At 39.2% G+C, this 23,535-nt stretch overlaps 3 protein-coding genes across 3 annotated transcripts; 2 read left to right on the top strand and 1 right to left on the bottom strand.

Annotated features, from left to right (window-relative positions):
- Positions 1-2: 2 nt before the first annotated feature.
- Positions 3-4,474, bottom strand: ccdc173 (coiled-coil domain containing 173). The gene is made up of 9 exons (XM_042426392.1): positions 4,283-4,474; positions 3,166-3,374; positions 2,865-3,038; positions 2,557-2,762; positions 2,202-2,358; positions 1,981-2,120; positions 1,685-1,877; positions 1,367-1,531; positions 3-1,018 (listed from the first exon to the last, which is right to left on the bottom strand). Exons 1-9 carry the CDS (start codon positions 4,329-4,331, stop codon positions 665-667), a joined length of 1,647 nt encoding a protein of 548 aa, XP_042282326.1. The 5' UTR covers positions 4,332-4,474; the 3' UTR covers positions 3-664.
- A 5,261-nt stretch (positions 4,475-9,735) lies between these two features.
- On the top strand, positions 9,736-15,672 carry phgdh (phosphoglycerate dehydrogenase). Its single transcript, XM_042427368.1, has 12 exons — positions 9,736-9,972; positions 10,861-11,012; positions 11,101-11,166; positions 11,286-11,340; positions 11,487-11,585; positions 11,670-11,802; positions 11,890-12,038; positions 12,204-12,356; positions 13,767-13,905; positions 14,182-14,309; positions 14,406-14,628; positions 15,228-15,672. Exons 1-12 carry the CDS (start codon positions 9,835-9,837, stop codon positions 15,380-15,382), a joined length of 1,590 nt encoding a protein of 529 aa, XP_042283302.1. The 5' UTR covers positions 9,736-9,834; the 3' UTR covers positions 15,383-15,672.
- Positions 15,673-16,866: 1,194 nt separating this feature from the next.
- Positions 16,867-21,209, top strand: klhl23 (kelch-like family member 23). Its single transcript, XM_042426535.1, has 4 exons — positions 16,867-17,408; positions 18,155-19,379; positions 20,220-20,372; positions 20,453-21,209. Exons 2-4 carry the CDS (start codon positions 18,155-18,157, stop codon positions 20,761-20,763), a joined length of 1,689 nt encoding a protein of 562 aa, XP_042282469.1. The 5' UTR covers positions 16,867-17,408; the 3' UTR covers positions 20,764-21,209.
- The last annotated feature ends 2,326 nt before the right edge of the window (positions 21,210-23,535 follow it).

A 23,535-nucleotide genomic window follows, 5' to 3' on the forward strand; every position in this document is an offset into this window, starting at 1 on the left:
AATTACAAACAAAATCATCTCATCTTTTGGTGGTCCAAACATTATTAGCACGCAAAATTACAGTAATAAACAGTGATAACATTATTATAGGAAATTTACACTGTCATCCATGCTTGGTTCAGTGTTTCCTGAAGTTCATATTGTTAGCCCAGATGAGTCACCTCCTCAGCTTAGGGTGCTTGACCTTACCTCAGTTTTTGGTTGTGTCCCAAATCACTCCCTATTAACTATATAGAGTAGTGTCTGTAGTGCCCTCAGATTTCAGGAAGATGGGAACAAACAATGACAGATACCCAGCTGGACTTGTGGTCAGCAGCTTGAACATCTACAGTAGGCCACCAGGACGTACTATGGACACTACTTTCTGCTAACAATCCCATAATGCAATATATTGCATTTTATAGCCAAGAAAATTAGTGGAACACTTCACCCTGAGTGAAAAAGCAAAATGATTACTATTTATACGTACCTGAAATCCCAATTTACTGCTCGCTACAGAGTGAAATGTTGAGTGTCTTCTATATGGGCAACAGTGAATGAGGGAGTGCTTACCAACAGATTTTGTCAATATACTTTAACGTTAGTAAAATGTTCAGATTATTCATTGATGGTAAATTTAAGGGAACATTCTTTGAACCAAAACTAGCTGAATGTGAGTGAAGTATCACCATGTAAATCCAAGTCTCCTCTTTGCTTCTTCAATATCTACGACCTCATGAAGCTTTTTAATGTTCTGGGTGGTGCTGGAGACGTATTTGGGCATTTGAGCACCAGTAGTGTCCTGAACGAGGTAGCTAGGTCTCACTCCACAAAAATTGGGACCGAGTCCCCCTCCAATCCCTTCCCTCGCAGCGTTGCACAGCGGAAACACATTTCGCTGAGCCTCTGCTGCTGCGTTGATGATGTGCCGTGAATATTGCTGAAACTGGTTTTCCTCTTCAGCGATGACTTCTGCGTTCTTCATTTCAAATGCGTGTTCATCTCTTCTCAGCTGATGATGCCTGGCGCTTTTTTCAGCCTGTAGTCGAAAGATGGAAGTTAATTGTCATTGTCTTCTTTCAGAGAACAACCAAAACAAATAGTGTTTATCTTTGTAATGATGTGGCAAGGCAGCTTTATCTGTATAACATATTTCATGCACAATTCAAAGTGCTTAACAGAGTAACAAAAGTACAGTAAAGGTAAAAGATTTACAATTAAAAAGTGCAAAAGTAAAGAAAAGGGTTACAAATGATAAAATACTTTAAAAGTAAACTAGAGTAGTTCAAATCAAGTGAAATGGATAAAAAGAACACAAGAAATACTCCCACTTTTAGATGCATATTGTGAGTGAGCCCATATGTGGTGGAAATAGTTTCAATGTTACCATTTGTGTGGCGTTGAAGTCTTGTAATTTTCTTTCTTCCTCTCTGATCCTCTGAGCCTTCAGCTGTTGTTTCTCAGAAAATATTCTGTCGGCCTCTCTCTTAGCCTGGAGCGCGTCCCGGGTGTCCTGTTGTCTGATCTTGTCCCTCTGCTCCTTTTCTTGTCTCTGAAGGGAGACAAGTTATGTTACAGCTTGGGACAACATTACGTTTGCTGCAGCTGGATGAAAAAACACAAACCTGATTGCATTTGCACATTTTATTACTTGACGCCACACGTACCAATAGATTAAAAATGTTTTATGCAATAGCTGTGTTACCACACGTTCTCTGTATGCAGCGATCGACTCCAACATTGCAGCCCTCTTCTCCTCCTCATCCCTCTGCTTTTGTGCCTGTTTTACATCCCGCTCAGCCACAGCCTTGGCGGTTCTCTGCTCCTCACTGTCCACTCGCTGCTGCTGTGTGACTGTAAGCTTGGCCGTGATCTGCTCTCTGCGCATCTGGGCCTCACTGAACAATGACACGAGAATTCAGTTATTTTTGAGATGTCAAGGCAGATGATTGAGTGCACAAGAAGGTTGATCTCCGATTATATCGTTTTCCTGGATCTTACCTCAGCAACTCCTTTTCTTTCTCTTTCCTTAACTTCATCATTTTTTGCTTTGCAGAGAGAAAAATGTTTCTTCGCTCCTCCTCCGCCTCCTGTTTTTGTGCATCTGTTGCCCTAATGATGTCTCTGTTTGTGAGATGTTCCTGTAAATATGCACAAGTAAACTTTTATGTTACGAAATAAGGACATGAAATACTTAATACCCTGTGCTCTTTAGACCCTACCAGGTGAGCTTGCATAACGTTTCTCTTCTGCTTTGCCTTCTGCTCTTCCTCCATTCTTCGCTCCCACTGATAGAGCTCCTGAAGTTGTTGGATTTCCTCTCCGTCCTTCCTGATCTCCAGCTTCTGTCGCTCTTTTGCCAGCTCGTTGTCCTTTATCCTGAAGAAAAGGAATCAAATATCCTCACTCCACTTACAAAACAGGATGTTCTCATGAAATTTTGCCATCCAATAGACATAATACAATAGTGACACATGTCCTTGAAATAGAGAGCGCCATCATATCTATTAAGACCTTGACAACTGGTGTAATTGCATCCTGTTCAAAGCTAGTTGTGGAGTCTGATGTGAGACTTACTGGTTTTTCAGGTCCTCTGCTACAGCCTGCCTTTTGAGCTTTGTCTGGAGAGCCCTCTCCTGCTCCTGTCTCAGAGATTCATCCTCTTTGGTCTTCACCATCTCCAGGAAGTCCTTGTCCACATCTTTGGAGGCGCTCTTTATTCTCTGCTTCAGCTCAATCTGGGCCTCCCTCTCCTTCAGCACTTCTGTCAGCAAGAGCGCACGCTGCGGAAGCAGTCAAAATCATCGTTATCCTATAACATTAATGTATAGCCAAGTGACACAATGATGCTGCAGCAGTGGTGTCAACACTCAAGCGATACTAACATGTAACCCTTTGACCCGGTCGGTTTGATAATACAGCTGTTTCTTGGCTTTTTCAATGGCCTCTTTCCGCTTTTGCTCCTGATATTTAGCCTCTTCTATATCAGTCAATTTCCTTTTCTCCTCCTCAGTCTGCTCCCGAATCTTCTTTGCCTCTAGCTTCTTCTGCCTTTGACCCTTAAAATGAATACACCCACAATGTGTTAGCCATTTGCTTTACTGCAGGATATTGTGCTTTTTTTGCAACCTTACAAGCACATCTGGATTTAATAAAGCAGATGAAATCTAAGTAGAGTCAACTTACAACAATGGTATTGGACCACTGCTTCACCACCTCTTTGGACTGCAGGTGCAGGGCCTCTCTCTGTTTCATCGCCTCCCTCATACTCTCCTTGTCTTTATTCACTTGGTTCAGTTCATCTTGAATCCTCAGCCACTCGGCCTTGCTTAAGACGGTGACTTGTCGGAGATCTGGTGGCTGGACCATCCTGCTGGCTTCCTCAGCTGAAGATGCTTCGAATAAAGCAGAAAGTTACCACAAGAAGACCTCCTGAATTTAGATAGTTTGGTGCCGTTCACATTAATAATTTACAATAATTATGTTGTAATGCTTTTCTGTAGAATGTTATAGAATATTTATTTCCTGTGTGCAAAACAATGGCTGATATGTGCAGGGCTGCTATCACTGAGCACACTGAGCTCACGTCTCCTCATGTTGTTTTATGGGAATGTGGAGATTTGAACAATTTCAGGACCAGTTTACACTATGCAACCACACATAGTGGTTTTGAACAAAACAGCAGATATGTTGAGTGATGAACAGAGTGAGGAATTGTCTTTCAACATTACAGATTGGCATTTAAAGGAAATAACTGAATGTTGTTTTTTTTAGACTAGATACATTAAAATTTGGCTGTTTGTAGGGGGGAAATGTAATAAATTGAAATATAATGAAGGAATTCAGTATTTCTCCATCAGAATTACATCTTGGGATTGTGAAGAAGGCTTTGAAACAGCATCTACAGAAAATATACTGTAAGTGAACTCTTTTTTTTTCCCTTTTTGGTGGCTAGTCAAACATTTCTTCATGGGACCCTGGCTACAGCCCTGCATATGAGAAACATAAATGAAAAAAAAAAAAAAACTTCATTCATACTACAAACAAAAAGCAATCCTGTTTCCCTATAAAACATTGTGCAGAAAGTTGTTTTCCTTTGAAAGTGAATAAATGAGTGCATTCATCTAGCTGCATAATAATTAAACAAGCTAAAAGACATTGTTCTGAATTTAGTGACTGACTGATACACTGCTCGTTTAACATTACAAAAATACAAGATTGCCTCTAATATCAAAGAATAATATGTTATATGAGTCATAGATAATCTGAGGTCAACCCATAACTATGTTTCTTTAACTCTCACCGCTTTTACTGGCTCCTCTCCGTCGGCCGTGCTGAACCACTGATGCCATTTGTATTCGTTATATTCCCCAGTAATTAAAGAGAGAATATTAGTGCCAAATTAAACACTTAATAAGGAAAAATTGTAGCTTTCTGTAACGTTATCCACGGTACATAAAGCTGAATCAGGTCCGCATTTGTTGCGTCGTATCTAAGCAACGGTTGAACACGACAGGTGGCGCTGTGTTGTTTGAATTTGACCATCAGCTCACTGTCTTGACTGTTTCACTTCTATATACACAGCTGCCTCAGACTGGATATCCGCTGTGAAACTGTCACGCAGCTTTAGTTGCCTAAAATTTATGTAAAACTAAGTTTCAAATGAATTGCATGGTGTAAAGCCTTCACTTGAAACTTGTCTGAAACCCAGCTGCAACAGTTGTAAAACTCAACTTTGTTAAACTAGTTTCATCCAACAGCCAATCAAAACGTTGGTAACGTGTCAGGTGACGACGTCAATCTACCGTTGATGCTGTGTCAGTTCAACTGATTGAGTTCAATTTGACAGTCTATCACCAAAATGAACAACATAATGAAACAGAAGACGGCCTCTTGGACGCTTCAGAAGGAGATTATCCTCATAGACTTCATGCAAGGTTGGCAACACTTAAGTTTTTTATTTTGTCAAACAGCTGAGCCATCTCAAAAAACAAACACGAGCTGGGTAAAGTTTGTTTACATTGCAGTTAACCGGTGACGAGCTAACCGCTTAGTTAACGTTAACATGACGGTTGTTTGAACATTTTGCTGACGCTTGTTGCCTGTTTTGTCAGCTAATCTTCTGAAATCTGCTGCTGTTATCGTGATCTATATAACGTTAGGTTATTTCCTCTCTTGACACCCGCTTAATTTTACACAGAGCAGAGATTCATTTGGGACCCGGAGGATGAAACCCATTACAGAGGGGGAGACAGGTGCGGTCCTGGGTGAACTTGCTGCTCTACTTGGACAGGATGAAAGAGGCATCAGCTTCTTCCGTAAGTGGCTACTTAAAACATGAACTTACAAATGCTATGATGTGTAGTAAAGTAATCAAAAAGATAACCCAGTAGCCAAGGTGAAATGATTAACATTGAGCTGAAACATGACTTGAAATACAAATACAACTGTATTCCCTTATTGGGGCAGTTTCGATTAAAGCTACAGTAATGTGCATCAGTAGGATTAACAAACATAGGACAGATAAAAACCGGACAAACAGACAAGAACCACATTCATATAAATAAATATATAGGCTAAATAAATAAAATGATTCACAGTAGGTATCCATCTAGCTGGCCTTTTCTCGTTGTATCCAGCTACCTTTATCTAACTTTACCTAACAGGAGTTTCACAACATGAAGACCATCTTCAACCATAAGGCCAAGAACATGGAAAGCTCACAGCGATCTGGTGTTGGGACTGATATATGTATATGTACCACACTGCAGTTCCTGAGGGATGTGTCGAAAGCAGAGCCAAGCCAGGATAGCATGGACCACAACCCTGTTCTGGAGACAAACTTGGTGAGGAGGTTACCCCAGCTACATCTGTGCAGATGGGTGACACTCCTTCTAGAGAAGGTTTGAATACACATTCAAACACTGCTGTAATTTTTTACCAACAACTCTAGTTTGGGGAAATTACATTGCAGATCCTTTTAAGGGTGTTTACACCAGATATGAATGACTTGAAGCCCTTTCTGGACATAATCCTGACACAGCCAGCACTTCATTTTATAGGAGGAAGATGGCAAACAGGATCATGGGGACACCAGTGCCAACAGCGGTCCAAGTACCAGTGACTCCAGCTTGACAACGCCTGAAGCACCAACAACAAAATGAAGTAAAAGAAGAGCAGATTATAATAAAGAGAATGATGGCACCAAGATGGAAAATTGAAGTAGCATACTGAGTTGTCTGCAGCAGCCAACAGTAGTAGATCCCACTGATACCTTAAGCAAACATGTTGCTGAAACTCTGAAGGGCAAGGGGTTTTGGAACAGAGCTCTGCAAACCTGAGACTCAGCAGGTTATGTTGAAACACCTTTTTAATAATTTGGGTAATGATTGAAATGTAAAATTTGACTACGAAGAGCAGCAAGCTTGTCCAGGACCACATCTGTCTCCCCTTCGGTAACGTTAATAGGTTTCATCTTCTTTGTATGTTATTTGTTATTTATTGAGCACATTGTAATCTAATGTATTTATTAAATCATTATTTTTCAAAAATTCTGGATTATTTTTTAATTAATTTTTCCAGATAAAAAAGTCTAAACTAGCTAGCTAATCTTAGTGAAATAAACTATTAAATCACGTTGCATGAGACTTTGATTGTTTTTGAATTGCTTCATGTAAGTGTCAAGTTGCATTGAAATTATGTTTCATGCAATTTGCAACTTTCAACTAGTTGTGTGAAAGTTTCTTTGTGTACAGTCAACCTTAATCATGATTATTTTTAAATAATGCAACATTTTTTCCAGAAAAGTGTTAAAAATTAAAAATTACTTTAAATAAATAAATCTTATGCCATATAGAAGTCCTATAAGGGATTTAGAAATCATTGCAGGTCACAATAGTATTAGCACCTGCAAGATGTTTTAAGAGATAATAGGATTTCAAGCAGCTGATTCTCCTTCAATCAGTAGTAAAACTTACCTGTGTGAGTCGCAGGTGTCTGCCATATAAAACAATCAAACTATAGTTTAAATAGAGAAGAGCGGTTTGTCATTCTGCTGTTTTGTGTCACTGAGTAATGTGCTGAACATGAAGAGAATAAAGAAAAGCAGATAACTGTCAGAGGGAGTCAGACACAAGATTGTAGCAAATCACCAATAATCTAAAGTCAAGTCTGTTTCCAGAGACCTTGTTTCTGTGTCCACTAACAGGTCTTTATCACAAAAGACAATTTCCTACATGTGTTGTAGGAAAAGCACAGGTGCAAATAATAAAATGAATGATGACTGGATTCCATTTAGTTACTCTGGTTTCAGGGTTCTGGTCCTGTGTTAATGTTAGCTCACTGTCATCAGTTACTGGGACATTTAACAGAACAGAGCCATCATTAATATTATTAGTATCACCTGTAGTTTTCATACTATAACAAGTCAAGTGGTCTGCTGTGGAAAAGGCCTATGTTATCAAGAGGGCCCAGCCAGCCTGCCTGGATATGGCTGCAGGGGAAAAGTAAATGACCGGTGGAGAAATGATTCAGATTCAAGTTATCCTTGAGACACAAGATACAACAGTTTCAATATGTAGCATCTGTCGCCAATTCAATGAGAAGGAGACATACTGGGAAAGCCAGACTGGAGTTGTGGATTGATAAAACTAAATTAGATTTTTTTTGGGTCAAGTATCATCTTTATGTTTACAGGAAACAAATGAAGCCTTTAAGATCAGCATCCGTGCAGTCAAACAGTAAGAATGCGTTTTTTGGGGGGCTGCCTCGCTGTTTCTGGCACAGGTTGCCGTAAATCTGGAAATTACATCATGAACTCCTGAGATTTCCAAGACATTTTGGAGCCAAACAGTCCTTGAAAGCTCCATTTTTACTACATGTCAAATTAAATTTGTGCCAATTAAGTAGAGAATGTGTCCGTTAATGTGCACCACTAAAATAAAACATCAACATGCATGGTAGGGCCATAAAACAGGTCCTGCTTTATTATTTGAGTTTGATGTCCTGCTTAAACATTTTTAAAAGTTCTAAGACTTTGGACTGGTGCATATTTCTAAATTAATGTGTTTAATTAAATTACCACATAATTACCAAGAGGCCACATTGTATTCCAGTATCCAAGCCTCATTGCACAGAGACTGGGATGAACTGGGGGGTTAACAGGTCCCCCTAGAAGGTTAATGTAGCAGCCATGGATTCATCTGACCAAACTGTGTTCACCGTATCAGTTCGGTCTTTATTGTTCTTCATGGGGAATTTGGCTTACAGCATGACAAAAACAGACACATTAAAACAGACTCATCTGTCAGTAAAACAGATGAAGATACAAATATTAGAGATTAAAAATAAGTAGAATTTACAGAGTAACACGCTATCAATAAGAGCAAACTGTAATTGAAAACAAACAAGTACAAATAATAAGGACAAATTAAAAACTAATAAGACAACAGGACAAAAAACGTCTTTTTAGTAACTACAACTTATGCAGATTGATTGCGGGAGTGCAAATTCAGCGATTTTATTGCACATATTGAAAATGAATGAATCTGATGCACCTCAGCTCAAACTCTTGATTTATTTGCATCTTACCAGACTCCTCTATTAATAATGTCTGAGATTGAGTGCTGTTGCTCACCAGTAATCTTCTTACTCACTATCATTATTCATTTATTCATTTGGTTTTTGCCAGACAATCCTATGAGACCAAAAGTTAAAACTCAATGACAGATGTGCAAAACGAGGTCATCAGTTTTCTATCAATATTAAAAACATTAAACCAGCTTGTAATGCTATCAGGTGAAAGTGAATGTGTAAACTAAGTGACAGGATGAAAGATTTTGGTTTATTATATAACTCCCACAGGTTCATACTTGTATTCAGGCATTCTTTCCTACCTCTATTCAGTGTACTGAAGGCAGGGAAACACACTTAACTGGTCTCCAATCCATCACAGCTGGCTGACATACATAAAGACACTTATGCTGTTTCTGCACAAAAGCAAATTAAATGTGTTTTAAAGTTTAGCAGATATAATAGTATGACTGTGACAGACATGTTGAATTACTGAGCCGGCACTGCAACAAGGGGGGCTGTCATGTGCAGGCTAATGAGTCAGGTGATGAACAGCGTCTGTTGAATTAAGACTCAAGAAAAAAATGACCTGACTGACCTGACCTACTGTTAAAAGGAGGAAGATGTGAACAAGTTTGATGTTCCTTTAGGAATTAAAATGATTCCTGATGTATTTCAACAAAAACATCTGTATTATAATTTCTTCCATATCTTCACAGGAGCTTGTGTGTGACTTTATGGTGATCACTTCTCTCTTGTTGACATAACCTTTGTATTGTGTCCTTATAGCTAATATCCTAAAATTAATTACAGGATGGTTCTTTTTCTTTGTCTCAGATACTTAACTGTACTTCAGTGCAATTTTGAGGTACTTGTACTGCACTTAAGTATTTCCCCTTTATGCTGCTATGTACCTCTGTACATTTTGTACTTTTTTGCAATACAATATTTTCATATTTTGGTAAAATGTGAATGCAGGACTTTTTTCTAGTATTGGAGTAATTTTAAATTGTATTCTTGCAATTGCAACTACAACTTTTTTTTGCCTAGTCATATCAAACTGATCTCCAGCATGTTCTGTTCAACTGGTTTCCAGTATGGTAATGTGCACGTTTACGTCAGAGCAGGAGATACATGAGAGGCGGGTTTTACTTTGAAAGGGGCCGTCTTAAAATCCAGATAACCATTCAAAACCAGCAGAGGGAAAGCGACTCCCAGTCTCCATCACTGCACGGAGCGACCATTCTACACAAGTTGCAATCTACCACAAAAAACACCCCCAAGATGGCCCCGATCTCCATCAAGACCGTGTTAATCAGTGAAAGTGTTGACCCCCGCTGCAGGGCGATTCTGCAGGAAAATGGCATCCGTGTCACGGAAAAGCAGAACATGAAGAAAGATGAATTAATCGCGGAGATTAAGGTAAAGTTGGCACTCTGCATTGCATAATTACTTTTTTCAAGTGTCGTCTTTTTTTTGGCTTACGCAACATGCAGATTTTCTGTTTTGCTAATAGTTTCTGTAACACATTAAAAAGTTTCTGTAGTCGCTGTGAGCAGCATCATTCGGCCGCTGCAGATGTTTTTGGATAATATCTTAAACTGCAGATTAGTAGCATGTGGTTTTAATGTGCGTGCAATCTGGTTAGTAGGAACTACTTTTCAACTGAGTCAGACACGTTTTGTTTTTTTTATCAGGTTGAGGTGTGACAATTGATTGTGAGGTTTAGAAGCACCGCCCCTTGAGAAGCTGATGCAACTTAGCCCATCATTTTCTCCTGACTGCCACATGCAGCAGTTTATCAGTATTCAGGAACAAATGTTTGACTTGGCACTGAATGAGATGGTCAGACTGGAAAACAACGAAACCAACCTCATGAATTATGCTTGTTCTGCTGCAGATTCATGGTTGGATTAACCCACTGATGGGTCATAGAGCAAAAATGAGCTGCTAACCACTACTACCCTCAAATTACCCCCAACCCATTTAGTCTCAGTACAGTTTGTGATAAACACAATTAACCACGAATTTACTCAAAAAATATGCACTATGCATGCTTCATATCTGCTGAAATAATAAGTATTAAAACTATATTTTGACACAATTCTCCTCTAGAAGACAGGACCTCAAGATTAGGTGATAATTATGGTTTTAAGGTTTATATTGTGCTTTAGTGGTAAAAGTTGCCAAAAATGAGTAATTGATCAAATGACCCCAGACTTAAGTACAATCTTGAGTCGTGTGCCTTGTGTGGATGAACCACTGATAATGAAACATCATGAGATCAAAGTGCTTTTCTCACTGTCGCAGGACTACGACGGCCTTGTGGTCAGATCTGCAACCAAGGTCACGGCTGATGTTATCAATGCTGCTAGTAATCTTAAGATCATCGGGAGAGCTGGGACCGGTGTGGACAATGTGGATGTTGATGCCGCCACCAAAAAGGGCATCATTGTCATGAAGTAAGTGTTGAGTTTATGCAGGGATTTGATTTACTGTGCAATTTCCAGTATAATGAACTGACCATTGAGTGTCAAATGTTTTATCCAGCACTCCAAGCGGTAACACGATCAGTGCTGCAGAGCTGACATGTGCCCTGATCATGAGCCTCTCAAGGCAAGATGAATTATGTTTTTTTTTCTTATTTATGAACAATTATTGACTTGCAAACCATAGTCTTTATAATTGCACTTAAGTATTGTAAAAGTGGCATTAATATGTTTCTCTGTTTTCAGACATGTGCCTCAAGCTACAATGTCCATGAAAGCAGGGAACTGGGATCGCAAAAAGGTAAAGCAGAGATTTTAGGTCGTCCGCCGACTGTGTTTGCAGTTGGCACACAAAGCGATTACTGATGCATGGTCGGCTCCATTGTTCAGCCAGTCGTCGCTAATCAGATGTGACACTTGGTTCTGTTGGTTTTTCTAATTTTGCAGTTCATGGGTGCAGAGCTGTATGGCAAAGTACTGGGAATAGTTGGACTTGGAAGAATAGGAAAGGAAGTGGCCTCTAGAATGCAGTCTTTTGGCATGAGGGTAAATAAAGACATCGCAACATGACGAGACTGCACTGTAATGTTTAGAGCAGACAAACAGGATAACGTATTTTGTTCTTGTCAGACTATTGGCTACGATCCAATCACTCCACCTGAGGTGTCAGCCAGCTGGGGGGTGGAGCAGATGCCTCTGGAGAAGCTTTGGCCCCAGTGTGACTACATTACTGTCCACACTCCCCTGATGCCCTCTACTGCTGGTGAGGTTCACTGAGGCTCTCCTAATTATATAGCTATTCCAAACTGTACTTGCATGTTCAGGAATTTCCTTTCTCTTTCTGCCCAAGGTCTGCTCAATGATACATCATTTGCTAAATGCAAGAAAGGAGTGAAGGTTGTGAACTGTGCGCGTGGGGGCATCATTGATGAGGCTGCTCTCCTCAGAGCTTTGGAGTCCGGACAGTGTGGAGGAGCTGGGCTTGACGTCTTTGTTGAGGCAAGATTATCGGAGCATCACACAAATAACTCGCATAAATATTGTGCTGTATTGCAACTATAGTATTTGTTTTTACAATCAAATGATGTCCTTTAATCACTCTAGAATATCAATAATAGAGATACTGTGGTATACATCTTACTCTGTGCTCATGTTTGGCCACAGGAGCCACCTAAGGACCGCTCACTGGTCGACCATCCCAATGTCATCAGCTGTCCTCACCTGGGAGCCAGTACCAAGGAGGCACAGGCGCGCTGTGGGGAGGACATCGCTCTGCAGATTGTGGACATGGTGAAGGGCAAGAACTTGGTTGGAGGAGTAAGTTCTGCTCTGTGTTCTTACACCCTTTTTTTTTTTCTTTAAACAAATGACATTTCAGACCTTGAGTCTTGTTGCAAAACATGTTAAAGGGCCATTTTAGCATTGCATTGTCAGAAAGTTGGGACTTGTCAGAGATGGATTTAAAAAAAAAAAAAAAAAGTTCAAACAATGCGACAGAGCCGGAGCTATTCTGATTTTTAGTCCCTAAAATGAATCAACCTCCAAAACTATGACTATGATATTAGACCCCAGTTTGTAACACAGGCTTTCTGTCTAACTTATGTCTTGTAAGCACACGCAACCGAGACATTATACCACTGTTGTCATAGGCAGAGTAATCCTCAACATGACAAGAAAATGGATCTTCTTGTGTAGAATTTGTCTTTTTTTCTTTTTTAAATTGTAACATAAAATTCTAAATTGAAGGAATTTGATAACAGGGAAGAACCAAGATGCAGTAGTTATGCATGTTTACATCTTGCCACTCCATGTTTGAACACATTTTGTCATTTGTGATTGCATTTTTAATAAAACTCTCCATGCCATGTCTAGTAACAGGGCACCCTGGTTAAAAGTAAGCAGGGAGGGGGGAGAAAAAAACAAAAAAATAAGCTTCAAACAATGTACAGACATCTGCCAAGGTAGCCTTTACTTTTACAATTAACATTTATACAAGACTAGCCAAGATGTGGCCTGATGGTGACATTAATCCGGTCATGGGGTCACTATAATAGCTCAGTGTCCAATCTAACAGTCTCTCAAACTTTAAAACACAAGTCTGGTAATTCCATGATGGCTCAGAGCCGTCTGTCTTTTTGCAGGAATTTTTTTCCACAAAGTCTGCGATTCTTCAAACTTTGCTTGGGGAAATAACACTCATTTACCATGAGTGGTTTATTTTGAGGGTCCATCGAGGGTCCTACAATGTTTCCTGTTAAGAACTATGTAAGACTATGTATGTAGAACTATGAAATTTGGTACTAATTATTTTGTAGGAAATATGAAATGGTACATTTTCATTAATTCCAGTTAATGGCTAATGTATCCTAGAGAGTCTCTACTCGTTGGACAGCTTAACTTGTGAAAATGTGTCTACAGGCAAGCATACAATAAGAGATAAACTTTCAGATGAACAATGAGGAAATATTAACATGGGTTTAAATTGTTATTTGACAGTTATTTTAGGGAAATCCTTATGTTCCCTACATTTTAGTGCTGAATTAAATAGTTATTTACACAAAACTTCCTAGAAAATAACTATGAAATTGCAAAAAAACTCAGTCTCAGTCTTCCTTTGAAATGATAGACAAGTATCAATATTGAACTAGCAGGAGATGGCAAGATGTGATCTAAAATGTGTGATCACTCTGTTCACAAAGGCTCTCTGATTCTGTTCTGTCTGTGTAGGTAAATGCACAGGTTATGGCCAGCACATTCTCCCAGGAATCTCACCAGCTGATCAAACTTGGAGAGGCCATTGGAGCTGTGCTGCAGTCTTGCAGTGCTTCAAAGAAACCATTCAGCCATCTTCAAATCACTACTCAAGGTAAAACTACTGGTCTAACCAGTTTGTTTAGTGACTTGAAGAGGAGGAGGCAGGGTCATACTGTCTATTAGGAGGATAATATTGTGATAGTGGGATTTTTCTCCCTCTGCTGGTGTGATTGTGAAACAGGTACTGGATTTGATGTATGACAGGTGTTAAACAGCTAAACTATGAAGATGTAAATCATTAATTTTGTTTATGATAACTGTTTTGCTTTGAAATGTTTCACTTGATCTTAGTAGCAATTGACTTTGCCTGCTGTTTTCCACAAACCAGGGGATTGCATGAAGTCCTCCACTGGCTACATGACTTCTGCTGTACTGGTTGGACTGCTTGACAATCAATCTGGCTGTTGCCCAAACCTCATCAATGCTGTGAGCCTCGCCAAGGAGTCTGGAATCACGGTACAACATCAACATAATCGGATAAACACTGCATAACAATAATGAGCGTGTGTCTTTGGAAAATAACCTTTTCGTACGTGTAAACCGACTCTTCAGGTCAACCAGTCCCACTGCGTGTCTGACGGGGCTGCCGATGGTGTGTGTCAGGTGGAGATCGCTGCCAGCGGCTGCAGCTACAAAGCCAGCGGTTCAGTTCAAGGTGGTGTGCCAGTCCTACTGGAGCTGAGCGGCAGCGTGTTCAGACAGCCAGTCTCTCTCACTGGGAATCTGCTGTTCTTCAAGGCCTCCGCAAATCCTCAGCTCCTGTCTTCAGTGGCTGGTGAGAACATTTGAAATGAAGCAGTAATCCAGTGATGACAAAGGGGAGATCAATCCTATAACACTGTTAGAATAAGTCTAAAAAGCTAATAGCTCTGTTTTGACACACATTATCTGTTGTGGGTGTGAATTTGGGTGTATCATTCCTTCTGTTAGGTGGTGTGACCAAACACATTAGACATGCCAACTATTAGAACAGATACATAAAATGTAAAACATAGATTTTAAGACTCACAGTCATCCTGTCAGAATCAGAGAGCCTCTTTAGAGCCTCAACTTTCTGCACAGAGAAACCACAATAAATGTATTGTACTGCACAGTGTGTGGGAGACCATTTTTGCAACCAACAGTAGTCATCATTTAAAAATGATGTAATAGTGCAGTTATCTAATATTTAAACATTTTTCTTCAGAACAAGATATAGTTTCAGTGGAACTGGCAAATACAAAATATATAGTATTTGATGTTGTCTGTCAGCTTGGATAAAAGGGGTTTTCCATTTGGATTGAAAAGCCTTATTGAGTTATAATTCTAGTTTTTCCTGAAAGGTTTTTCCTCTTTAAATTCACACTAATTTTCTCCTTTTTGTTCTTTGTGTAGGACTGTTGGCCGCAGAGCGAGTGGAAATTCAGTCTTTCAGTGCTCCTGCAGACCGCACTGGAGATCTGTGGTATTGTGTGGGGGTGTCCTCCCTCCTGCGAGACCTCGGTGCCTTGAAGCCTTTGGCGAAGGAAGCAGCGCAGCTCTCCATTTAAATGAGAAGAGCAACGCAGTGCTGGGATAACATTCAGTATCTGAAAATTGTGTCTTAATATAATTGAGCCGTCTTGTGATGCTTCGTAGCATTTACAACTAACAACTTGTTTAGAAGTTGAACACTTGCAGTTTAAAACTTGCATTTTGATAACATTCCAGTGTTTAGATGTTTTACATGCGCTTTGTTGAAGTAAAACTAGATGAAAGTGTTTCAATGTGATGTGCTGCTCGGTTTGTTGTGTGACCATTTTAAGCAGAGATGTAAAATAAAATGCACTTACTAAAAGTACTGTGGTAATGTTTTTAGATATTCTGTGAAACTTAACACATGAGGGATTATTCCACACTTATTAGGCACACCTAGACAATTAAATACAACCCAATACAACAGCCATAAATTGGAAATTGTAAAGTTATAATTATAGAATTTTCAATATTTTAATTCTATGGTCATTTTAAACAGTAGTTTGTAGTATTGGATCATATTGCATTGTACAGGGGAACATAATAAACTGGTAAATCAGTGTAAATAACAATTACGTAGCAGATTTTTCATGCCATAAATATGAAGTGTCAGGCCTGTCCTCCAGAAATGTCCATTCTCAGTGTATGTGAACTTGTGATGTGACAAATCCTGCTCTGAACTCAAAAACTTTAACCCTTTTAATCAAATCTGTAGAACAGAGATTTAATTTATGGCTACACATGGATCTATCAATCATTAGGAAGATCCTTGATTACTAAAGAAGAAAGAAGGCCTATCAAGATTAGTGCACACTGCCCAAGTATTAAAGAATGTTTCACATCGGCAGATCAATTGATCCACAATTTTATATGGAAAAAGCTCATCTGTTTTTTTAAAAAATATATAATAATTAGTCTAATCAAAGGTGGGATAGATGCCTCTGACTTTTCAACTCTCAATCTAACATTTAAAAAGTTAAATGGGTTAAAAATGCTCTTAAAAATCCCAAATCTATTTGTAACTTCATACCCATGATTTATTCATTTTTTGAATATTTTATTTTCAAATTTTAGATTTAACAAGACATACAAAATACACAAAGTCCCCTTCCTGTCCAAAAGGACCTTACTCAAAAGGAGAACGTATTAGTCAATTAAAATTTTATATACATATATATATATACAACATAGACTCCTACCCAAGTTTTGAACTCTATTAGTGTTATACCCTTTTTTATTAAGATGCAATCATAATATACACAAGAAGAACAAGAAGAAAAACATGACATTTGAGTGGACTAATGCACTCATAAGTTTGCACTGAAATATTTACTTAAGCATATGATTTGGGAACGTTTTCCACTATTTTAAGCATTTCATTTTTTAAAAAATATTGTATTTCAAGACTTCTTCTCTCCTATATTCATGCAAGCTTTCTATAAAAACAAACAAACAAACAAACAAACAAAAAAAAAAAAGACCAGCTCATGCAGTCATGTCTCTGAGATCTTGTGCAGGAATGAATATTGTGCACTGTGCTGTTAATCCTTGTTAGGATTAGGTAAAGCCTTGGCCACACTGGAAATGGGTTCAAAACGCCATGGCAACGACAAGAATGAGGGGAAAAAACATGAATGGTGAAGTGGCTGCTTGTTCTACATTGAAGTCGATGCTCATTTGTATAAGATTTGTATTCTGTCGGTGATGCCTCTCCGCCTGTTGGGTACACTAATGTGCCGTCACTATCACAAGACTTAGTGGATGCAGGTTATATTTAGGCTCTGGGAGAAAATAGCGGTGTTGGTTGGTGATTCCTTTTGAATGGTTGCTGCTACCAAAGACCTGCTGGTTGAGTGTGGTGCAGGAGAGGAGAGGAGAGGAGAGGAGAGGAGGGGGCCTCTCACACACACTGCACACAAATACCAAAATAGGATAGAGCTGCCTGCGACCGTCCTGCGTGAGCTAAATTGAGGCTCATGTGTTTTGGAGAGGAGCTGTTCGAAGAGAGAGGACGCTGCTCACTGTCATTGTTGAACAGCGAGGGTCATCCATGGGTGAGAGGTAAGCCTATTGTATCCCTGTTTATTATTTTACAGCGTTAAACTGTACGCTTCATGAAGAGACATTTACTATGAACCCTCGTTAAGACTGCAGTTAATTATAAATGAGAGACATGCTATGTTTTTGTTTTTCTCTCTCAGCCAATAGGTGGTGTCATTTGGTCATTAGTGATGGGAATTCCGGCTCTTTTTAGTGAACCAGATCATTTGGCTCAGCTCAGCAATAAGAACCGACTCTTTCACTCCTAAACGTCTCCTCATTTATTACCGCTTCTGGTTTTTATAATTCAACCAAATTTAGCAATGTTTTACCTGTGTGCACATATATCATTTAAATTATTCAATGTAATTATACTAAACCTTATAATTTTCAGAACACCATAATTTTACATTTTGTTTTGATATAAAAACCTTAATGTAAAAACATCAGACACATGTGTATTGAACAATTTATTTATACTGAACTATCCAAAACCGTGTCAGGCCAGTGCTAAAAATGCTAAATGAAATTTGTAAATCAAAGAGAAAACAACACAGGGCAGCTACAGTCCCGTAGAGCTGATCACACGTGATTTATCGCATGCACATACACATCAACACAACATTCAGTCAGTGCTTGGAGTGCACGTGGCCAAAAGATCATCCTATTACTCTATTTACAAAAAAAAGACAGAAAAAAGAAATCGGCTCACAAACTCGTTTGCGACTGACACATCATACTTTCACACTGTATTTTTTTTTCTACAGATGTCACATGAACAAACTGAAATCTACACATACAATTTCTGCGATGGAGACCATCCAGCCGAGCTCCTGGAGGCTCTCAGGCATTTCTACATAAGTGGCCTGTTTACTGACGTTACCCTGCAATGTGGCGAGTCCGGACAGGTGTTTCACTGCCACAAGGCGCTGCTGTCAGCCAGGAGCTCCTATTTCAAAGTCATGTTCACAGCTGATATGAGGGAGAGGTCGAACAGCGTCATCAAACTGACCGGGGTTGACTGCGGGGTTCTGGGCGCCCTGGTGAACTATGTTTACTCAGCTCAGGTGTGCATCACTGAGAGCAACGTGCAGAGCCTGCTGGAGGCTGCGGATCTCCTGCAGTTCATCTCTGTGAAACAAGCATGCGAGGAGTTCCTCATTCGCCTCCTGGATGTGGACAACTGCCTTGGCATGCATGCTTTTGCTCAGCTGCATCTGTGTCCTGGCCTGGAGAGGGAGGCCCGGAGAGTGATGCTCAGCAGGTTCACAGACCTTATTCAGCAGGAGGAGTTCCTAGAGCTGGATCATGATAAGATGAGATCAGTTTTGGCTGCTCAGAACCTCAACATGCAGAGGGATGAAGTGCTGATTGATGCTGTGACCAAATGGGTAACTCATGACTTGGATAATCGTATTCATCATGCTGCAGACCTGCTGCATTCCATCCATCTTGACCTGGATGAGATTTACTTCAAGGCTACTTTAGAAGTGCACAGAGAGTGCGTGCTGAGCAGTGAAGGGAAATTTAAATCCATGATCATTCAGGCTTTAAGGTCCAGCAGCAAGGAGATGTCTGCAAGCAGAAAAATGTCTCCAAGCATGTACATCATCGGAGGGTACTACTGGCACCCTCTTTGTGAAGTTCACATATGGGATCCTATAAGCAACACATGGGTGCAAGGAAAAGACATGCCTGACCATGCAAGAGAGAGCTACAGCATCAGTTTACTCGGAGCAAATATCTATGTGACTGGAGGTTACAAGACAAACACTGTTGAGGCCCTGGACACAGTTGTGATTTATAACTGTGACTATGATGAATGGACCGAGGGTTGCCCCATGATTACAGCTAGGTACTATCATTGCTCTGTGGCTTTGCATGGCTGCATTTACGCCATTGGAGGCTACAGAGGAGGAGCTCCAGAGCGAGAGACGGAATTTTATGATCCCCTGAAAAAGAAATGGTTCCCTGTGGCTAAAATGATCCAAGGTATGCAAAACAAAAAAGTGATATATGTTATATCCTGGGATGAAAGAGAACAAATGAATGCTCTTTATTTGTATCTATGAGGACTGTATTAACCTGCTAGGGGGCCTATAGTGACTGCTGCTGCCTCTTTGTGCATTATGCATGTACTTGTCACACCAAATTACCCTTAAGTACAGTGCACATATAACAGCTTCAATATTTGCCCAAGAATCAGAGATCAACCAGTACTGTAGTGAAATATTGCCTCCTGGGCCAATATCTAGAATGAGTTTGTGCTAATTTGATTAAAGGATAGGTTCACAATTTTTCAAGTCTGTCTTAAAACAACAGTCAGGTGCCCAAATGAACACTGACACGTTTCCCTTGCTGTTATCATTCCTCCTGTTCATACTGACCATTAGAAGATCCCTTCTTAATGCACTTTCAATGTAAGTGATGGAGGCCAAAATCTACAAGCCTCCTTCTGTGCAAAAAATGTATTTAAAAGTTGATTTGAAATCAGGTTTATTGCCAAGAAAGTTTGCACACACAAGAAATTTACCTTGGTGTTGTGGTGCATAACAATGAAAAAATAGAAAATACCACAATCATAATTAATATACATAAAATGTTATAGTAATATAGATACAGTACAGTATAATTAGTAGATGTAATGTAAACATGTGCAAATTAAATAATATAAAGAATTGCATTAATGTATCATATTTATATACTCATGCATTTTATATGAAACAACAGAAAATAATACATTTTTTCACATGTGTACAAATTAAGTCATTAACACTTAAATAGGGAGTGATTTTCAAATGCTAACTATCATAACCTCTGTTTCCTTTGCAGGTGTAGGAAATGCTACTGCCTGTGTAACGGGAGATAAAATCTATGTTACTGGAGGCCACTATGGGTACAGAGGAAGCTGCACCTATGAAAAAATCCAAGTTTACAGGCCAGATGTCAATGAGTGGAGTATCATTACAATAAGCCCTCATCCAGGTATGAGAGGAAGAAGAAAGAGATAGAAGCAGTAGATGTGTTGAATACTGTTTTCTAATTTGTTAACCCTCTGTTTTCAGAGTACGGCCTGTGTTCTGTGTCTCTCGATAACAAGCTGTATTTGGTGGGTGGACAGACGACTGTCGCAGACTGCTTCGACACCGAGAGAGACAAATGGAGATCGATATCGGTGATGAAGGAGAGGAGGATGGAGTGTGGGGCTGTGGTAATAAACGGTTGTATTTACGTAACAGGGGGATACTCCTACTCAAAAGGAACTTACCTGCAGAGCATTGAGAAATACAACCCTGAACTGGACTCTTGGGAGATTGTAGGGACTCTTCCCAGCCCAGCCAGATCACATGGATGTGTTTGTGTTTACAGTGTTTAATGTCAAGACTTCATTACAAAATGTTTGTTGTCATTTTGTGCCAAATGGATCAAATGAATAACTGTATTCTGTCAAACTGTGCAAGTGTCAGGTACACTATCACACCGAGATTTGTCAAGTTAACCCATGTTTTGCACTGGATAATTGCCTATAGACAGCTACACATTTGCCTGTAAATATAATGAAGAACAAGTATGTCACTAAAAACTCAGGGGCCTCACGGTTAGCGTTTTAGTTTACTATATGAGTATTTTGGTTTTAAAAGACTGAAAGGAAATACTGGGGAGGAAAAAGACCATATTTGTGTAAGGTTAAAATCCACATTAAAAAACATTGAATCCAGTTTAGACCAATGATGCACTAGTTAGTACACAGCAAAGCATCATTTTTAGTAGAGCTGTACCAGCAGGCTGCTACTTGATTAAACAAATCAATACACATGTGAATGGAATTTCTGTCCAAATCAGTTCCATAAAAGGTATTAAATTGGTCTTAATAACTATTTGAGTTTCGTCACATCTTATTTACACAGTGACAAAGATTACATTTTGGCTCTGCTCTTAAAGTTTTGATTTATTTAAGGTGTATTTAAGGTCTGTTAAACATTTATGGTATAAAGTATTGCGGGATTTAGAGTTCATTTTATAAGGCAAATGATTTATAGACTGTAGCTCCTTTCAACAGTGAGGCATCTCAAGGTGCATCACTTTTTTACAAATCATTACAAATGATCGTAAAGGCAGCAGCTCATCATCTAGATATCAGTGGGCTGACATGGGAGGAGGTGAGGAAGCAAGTGTTCAAGCAAGCCAGGATCAATCAAGGGTTGGATAGTACTAATAATGGTCCTCCTGCTACGATGAAATGCTAGAAGTTTGTTGGCCAGCGAACAGGAATTTGAAAAATTATGTAGATGACTTATCCAGTAAACTAGATGTTATTTGTTTACAGGAAACATGGTTGAGACCAAATTTGGATTTCAGAGCAGTTGGATATGTTTCTGTTAGGTTTGATAGAGGGGACGGAATAGAGGGAGGATGTGCAACATTTATTAGAGAAGATATTTCATTTAGAGAGGTGAGTATAGGAAATCTAATAGTGCTTCCGAGATATATGAACTCTCCTGTTGTGGGTAATTTTGTTTGATCTACTTGTATTGTGGGAGATTTTGTGTGTTCAAGGTCATCTCCTCTGATTTCTTCAAGCTAATTTTCAGTCTTATTTGTTGTGCAAAGATGTTGAGATGGGATGTTTTTTCTTGCACATGGTGGTGGGTATGGGAGATCAGTGGAAACAGCAACCTTGTACAAACAGTAAAATGTATGATTTACTTTAAAAGAAATGAAGAGGGCAATAGTAAGATCTGGACTAACATCTCCAAGGAAGGATGAAATATCCTATTTAATATTAAAACATTTAGGTGTTTTAGCATCTATGAAACTGCAAGGGTTTTATAATAAAGCATTGGAAGTGAGACGATTACTGACTTGTTGGAAAGAGGCGGTGATTATTCCTTAGGAAACCAGGTAAGGACCCATCAAGTCCAATGAACTATAGGCCAATAGCACTGACATCATACATAGGAAAGATAATGGAAATAATGATTACAGAAAGATTAGAATTTAATATGGAAAGCAGAGGAATCAGAGTGAATTTATCAGGGGTAGAGGAACCTTGGACCCTGTTATGTGTCCGGAAACAGATTAAGAAAGCACACCTTCATAAAGAATCTTTAATAGCACTTTTCTTTGATGTAGAAAAGGCACATGATGTGATTTGGATGGAAGGATTAATGATCAAATTAAATATAGGAATAGCAGATAGAACATGTAATTGGATTAAAGACTTTTTATTCGATTTACTTATTTGATAGATTTATTCAAGTCGGAACTGGCAGAGCCTTATCAGGAAGATATATGGTAGATAATGGTACTCCTCAGGGCAGTGTCATTAGCCCAGTACTCTTTTCTATTATGATAAATGATGTTTTTTCTCAAGTTCAGGGCAATATTGGATGGTCATTGTTTGCTGATGACTGAGAATGCGGAAAAGGGGAAAGAATATTAATCATATGCATATCATATTAAAGGAAAAAATACAAGAAGCGATTGACGTGGTTGAAAAATTGTCATATTTGTAGAGATTCAAGTTTTCTGTTGAAAAAAAAACAAAACATCAATGCTCACTAGAAAGAGAGGTGTTGATACACAGATTAAGATATATTGTCAAAGGATAGAACAAGGATAGAACAAGTGAAAGATTTTTGGGTATGTGGTTTGATGCAAAGTTAACATGGAATGAACATATGTGTAAAAAGATATTAAATGTGATAAGATGTTTAACAGTGTCTGAATGGGGAGCGAGCAGATCTGCAATACAAATAAATAAATAAATGTAGCACTAATTGGATCAGGGTATATTGCCTTATAGTTCAGCAGCAAAAACCTCATTAAAGAAGTTGGAGCTGGTGCAAGCTCAAGCTTTGAGACTTTGTTAAAATGACTCCTGCATCCTGTGCATCTTAGACACAAACAGTTAATGATGACCTACCGGGCAAATCTTCAAGGGCGTTCTGATGATCAACATCCAACATCAAAGGTAGTTCTCCCATGTTGGGAGGGTGAAAGGGCTAAGCGGGAGTATTTTGAATGGAGCAGTGAGGAAATAGCTAGAGACAAGACATTAAGTCAGAAAATATATATCCCTACAGCATCATTACCAGTAACACCACCTGGTTGTTCCCCTCACTGTCAATTGATTGCTATATTTTGG

This window comes from Thunnus maccoyii, chromosome 11 (assembly GCF_910596095.1).
Source record: "Thunnus maccoyii chromosome 11, fThuMac1.1, whole genome shotgun sequence".
In the NCBI taxonomy this organism is placed as follows: Eukaryota; Metazoa; Chordata; class Actinopteri; order Scombriformes; family Scombridae; genus Thunnus; species Thunnus maccoyii.